Source organism: Arvicola amphibius, chromosome 7 (assembly GCF_903992535.2).
Source record: "Arvicola amphibius chromosome 7, mArvAmp1.2, whole genome shotgun sequence".
NCBI classification, from domain to species: domain Eukaryota; kingdom Metazoa; phylum Chordata; class Mammalia; order Rodentia; family Cricetidae; genus Arvicola; species Arvicola amphibius.
The window spans coordinates 64,517,819-64,521,404 of NC_052053.1; the positions used below are offsets into that span (position 1 = coordinate 64,517,819).

At 35.9% G+C, this 3,586-nt stretch overlaps 1 gene segment (V, D, J or C); it reads left to right on the top strand.

Moving 5' to 3' along the window:
* Positions 1-2,530: 2,530 nt before the first annotated feature.
* On the top strand, positions 2,531-3,072 carry LOC119818663. The segment is given in 2 exon segments: positions 2,531-2,658; positions 2,744-3,072. Coding segments are annotated over 2 exon segments (375 nt in total).
* The last annotated feature ends 514 nt before the right edge of the window (positions 3,073-3,586 follow it).

Sequence of the window (3,586 nt, forward strand, 5' to 3'; positions counted from 1 at the left end):
GATAGGGACTGTATCACTGTATGCCATAGAGAAACCAAGCAGAAATTGAATGGGAAATTCTCCCTTCAGCTACCTTCCCTAATGTGGGAAGGTGTTATTCTGTCTGCATTGGGAGAAAGGACATCGATGATCATATAAAGTACCAGAGCTTGTATTCTTCAATAACAGTCTTCTAGTAAGATATACCCAGCAGTGCCTGAGAGTTATGTGATTATCAACTTTAATCTAATTATATTATTTGAGTAATTCATTGTAAATATTCATCTCAGGTAAACATGTTCAAAAGCCCATGGCTTGGGGTAACATACACACTAGTAGACCCTATCCAAGTGTCATTGCTAACAGTCATGTTGTCAAATTGCAATATAAATATTTATTTTTACAACCAATAGATTAGTCCTACACACAGTCATGATCACAAGAACTTCTGTGTGCAGTGGGTAATAATTAATGTAAACATCCATATCTGGACAAAGTGCTAAGAATGGAAGACTGAGTACTCATCTGTAGGTGTGCCATCTGTATACACTTTGAACCCAAAACTCAGGGACCTTCACCAAAAAAATGTGATCAAATTTAACAACCAAAATATGAAGTGTCTAGCCATGATATACTGTCTTCAGGACCTGATATAGCTAGTATACATATGAACTCTCAGCATCTACAGTTACCAGCACAAGATCTCAACAAATCAAGCAAGTCAACATTACAGCATGACAGTCTGTGAAGTCACTGAGTGAGTAAAGATGTCTACTTGTAAACTTGGCAATATTGTTTGAATTGCTTTGTATCTACTTGGAAGAAATGAGAATTGAATTTCATAAGCTATATTCCAAGGTTCTTATAGGTATCTTGATTTATTTGTGCCTTGCTTTCAACATTGAACACAATGTAATGATTTAAAAAAAAAATAAATGGCTCTGTGTCCCCTATTACTAGAAATATCAGATAGCATTAGCTTTATAGATTGCATAGATTTTCCATTGTAACAGTTTTTCTGAATAGAATACCTTCTATAACTATGCAAGGTCTAAAGTGGAGGTGTTAATACACCAAACCAGCCCCAAAACCATTGACACTGGAAATGGGGTCTGTCTGATTCTATGCCCTACTTGTTGGACACTTTTCTTTCTACTGGGTTGATTTATCCAGGCTGATGATATGGTACTTGCTTGGTCTTATTGTAGCTTCCTATGCCATATCTTATGGATGTTCCTGGAATGTCTGCAATTTTCTGGGTAGAGACAGGACAGGATGCATCTGGGGGAGACAGAAGTATGGGTGAGAGAGAAGAGTAACAAGAAACTTTGTTTGGGATGTACTTTATGAGAAAACAATTAAAAATTTGAAGAAATATTGCAACATGGTAGGCAGGGTTTCTTCATTGGCCAACTCCAAGATTTGACTCTGTTGGTATTGGATGGGTGATGAAAATGTATAATCACTTTTGGGAATGTCTGTAGGGGCTCCTTCATACCTTCTTTATTATGGAATGACACATCTATTTTTATATACATAACAGAGTTTGGAATTACTCAACTATTATGAAACAAAATAAAGACTTTTTGGAAGGTTCCCAAAGAATTCAGAGGAAGATAATTGGGGATAGACATGATCACAATATAATTTATACATGAAGGAAAATTTTAAGAATAAGCACAATTATTTTGAAAAATGGAGATAACAATTTTATATATGTTTAGAGTTTTAATACTTATCCATTTTACACTGTGATTGTTTCTCCCACAACACCTACCCTTCATTTTACTGATATTCCTATTTTTGCTATATTCTGCTAGACAGTTTCATTTTTAATTATTAGATATTTTCACAAATAGTTCTGAGTACTTATTCAAAATATAAAAACTACTTAGAGTTTTATATAGTATCTTTATTTCAGACATAATTTTAATTAACACAGTTATCTCCAATTACATTGATTTTTCTAAATGTGATATAAGTTCCTTATTCTTTCAGATGACCTAGTCCTGTTGTATCACAAATATAGCCATGTTTTCTTTGTGCAATCTTCTGCTGATAGACATGAAGTTTATTTCTATAAGTTGTGGTAGATAGTAATGCATTAAACATCAATTTGCAAATATTTCTGAAGTGTGTTTTTTTAGGTCATTTCAGTGAGTTTTTCTATTAAACCTTCTGGTATGGCAAATATTAATCATTTGAAATGAGTCTATACTTTCTCAAAATTTAGCATTTTTTTAAACTTTTAGTCACCACCATTATCATCACAAACTCCTTCTGTAAATCAAAAAGATAACCTCGTCACAAACTGGAGAAACTGCATCAGGCCAGAAATCTATTGAGATCATAGGTCCTTATTGTTACACCCACATAATCTGCAGAGCTGAGGGAATGATATGAGATGAATTTTCTCAGACAGGATTAGGACTTGAATTTCATCATCCTCTTGCTTGACTCAAGTATCCTCTACCACCTTCTCAAACTGAAACAGGTGCTTATTTAAGAAGTCCTCTGTTCTTGAATAGGCAAATTGCCTGAGTCTATTATGGTAAATACAGGAATGTCCACACCCAACAACAACATATGATCATTGCCTTCTCCACAGTCACTGAGCACACAAGGCCCACACCATGGGATGGAGCTGTATCATTCTCTTCCTTGTGTCAGTAACTACAGGTAAGGGATTTCTAATTCCAAACTTGAGGAGAAGACAGGGACTGAGGTAACAATGTCTCTGACAATCTACTCTATTTCTTCACAGGTGTCCACTCCCAGGTACAGTTGCATCAGTCAGGGCCTGAACTGGGGAAACCTGGGACCTCAGTGAAGTTGTCCTGCAAGACTTCAGGCTTCACCTTCACTAGCAACTTTGTTAGCTGGGTGAAGCAGAGTCCTGGACATGGCCTGGAGTGGATTGGATGGATTTATCCTGGAGATGGTGATACTAAGTACAATGAGAAGTTCCAGGGCAAGGACACACTGACTGCAGACAAATCCTCCAGCACAGCCTACATGGAGCTCAGAAGCCTGACATCTGAGGACTCTGCAGTCTATTACTGTGCAACACACTGTGTTGCAACCACATCCTGAGTGTGTCAGAAACCCTGAAGGAGAAGGAAGCTGGCTGGGACTGACATGACAGAAAAGATGAGCCTTAAAACATTCACTGAAACAAACATCATGAATATTGTTTTGTCTCTCATCTTTTTGTAACAACTTTTCAAAATTATAACTGTGAATGAAGGGATACTGATTTAGGACGACTAAATACCATACCCTCACAAACTCTTCACCAATAACCATATTTATTGAAATGTTTCTTCATTAATTAAACAATAAAAAGTGAGAACTGTGATTATGAAGTATGGTAAAAAAAATATCCATCTCTGGATTCTAAGAGAATGGGACATTTTGGAGGTATATTTTTAAAAATGAAATATGAATTTAAGCAATAAAGAACAAATAATAACTGCTGGAAAAACAAAAGTCCTTCAGGGTCTCAAATGTTACATGCTTTTAGTTTTAGAGTTAACTCTAGCTGTGTGGTCCTGTAGAAGTTCTAGTCTCTTAGAATGTTAGGTATATGTCAAAATGCACTGCATAT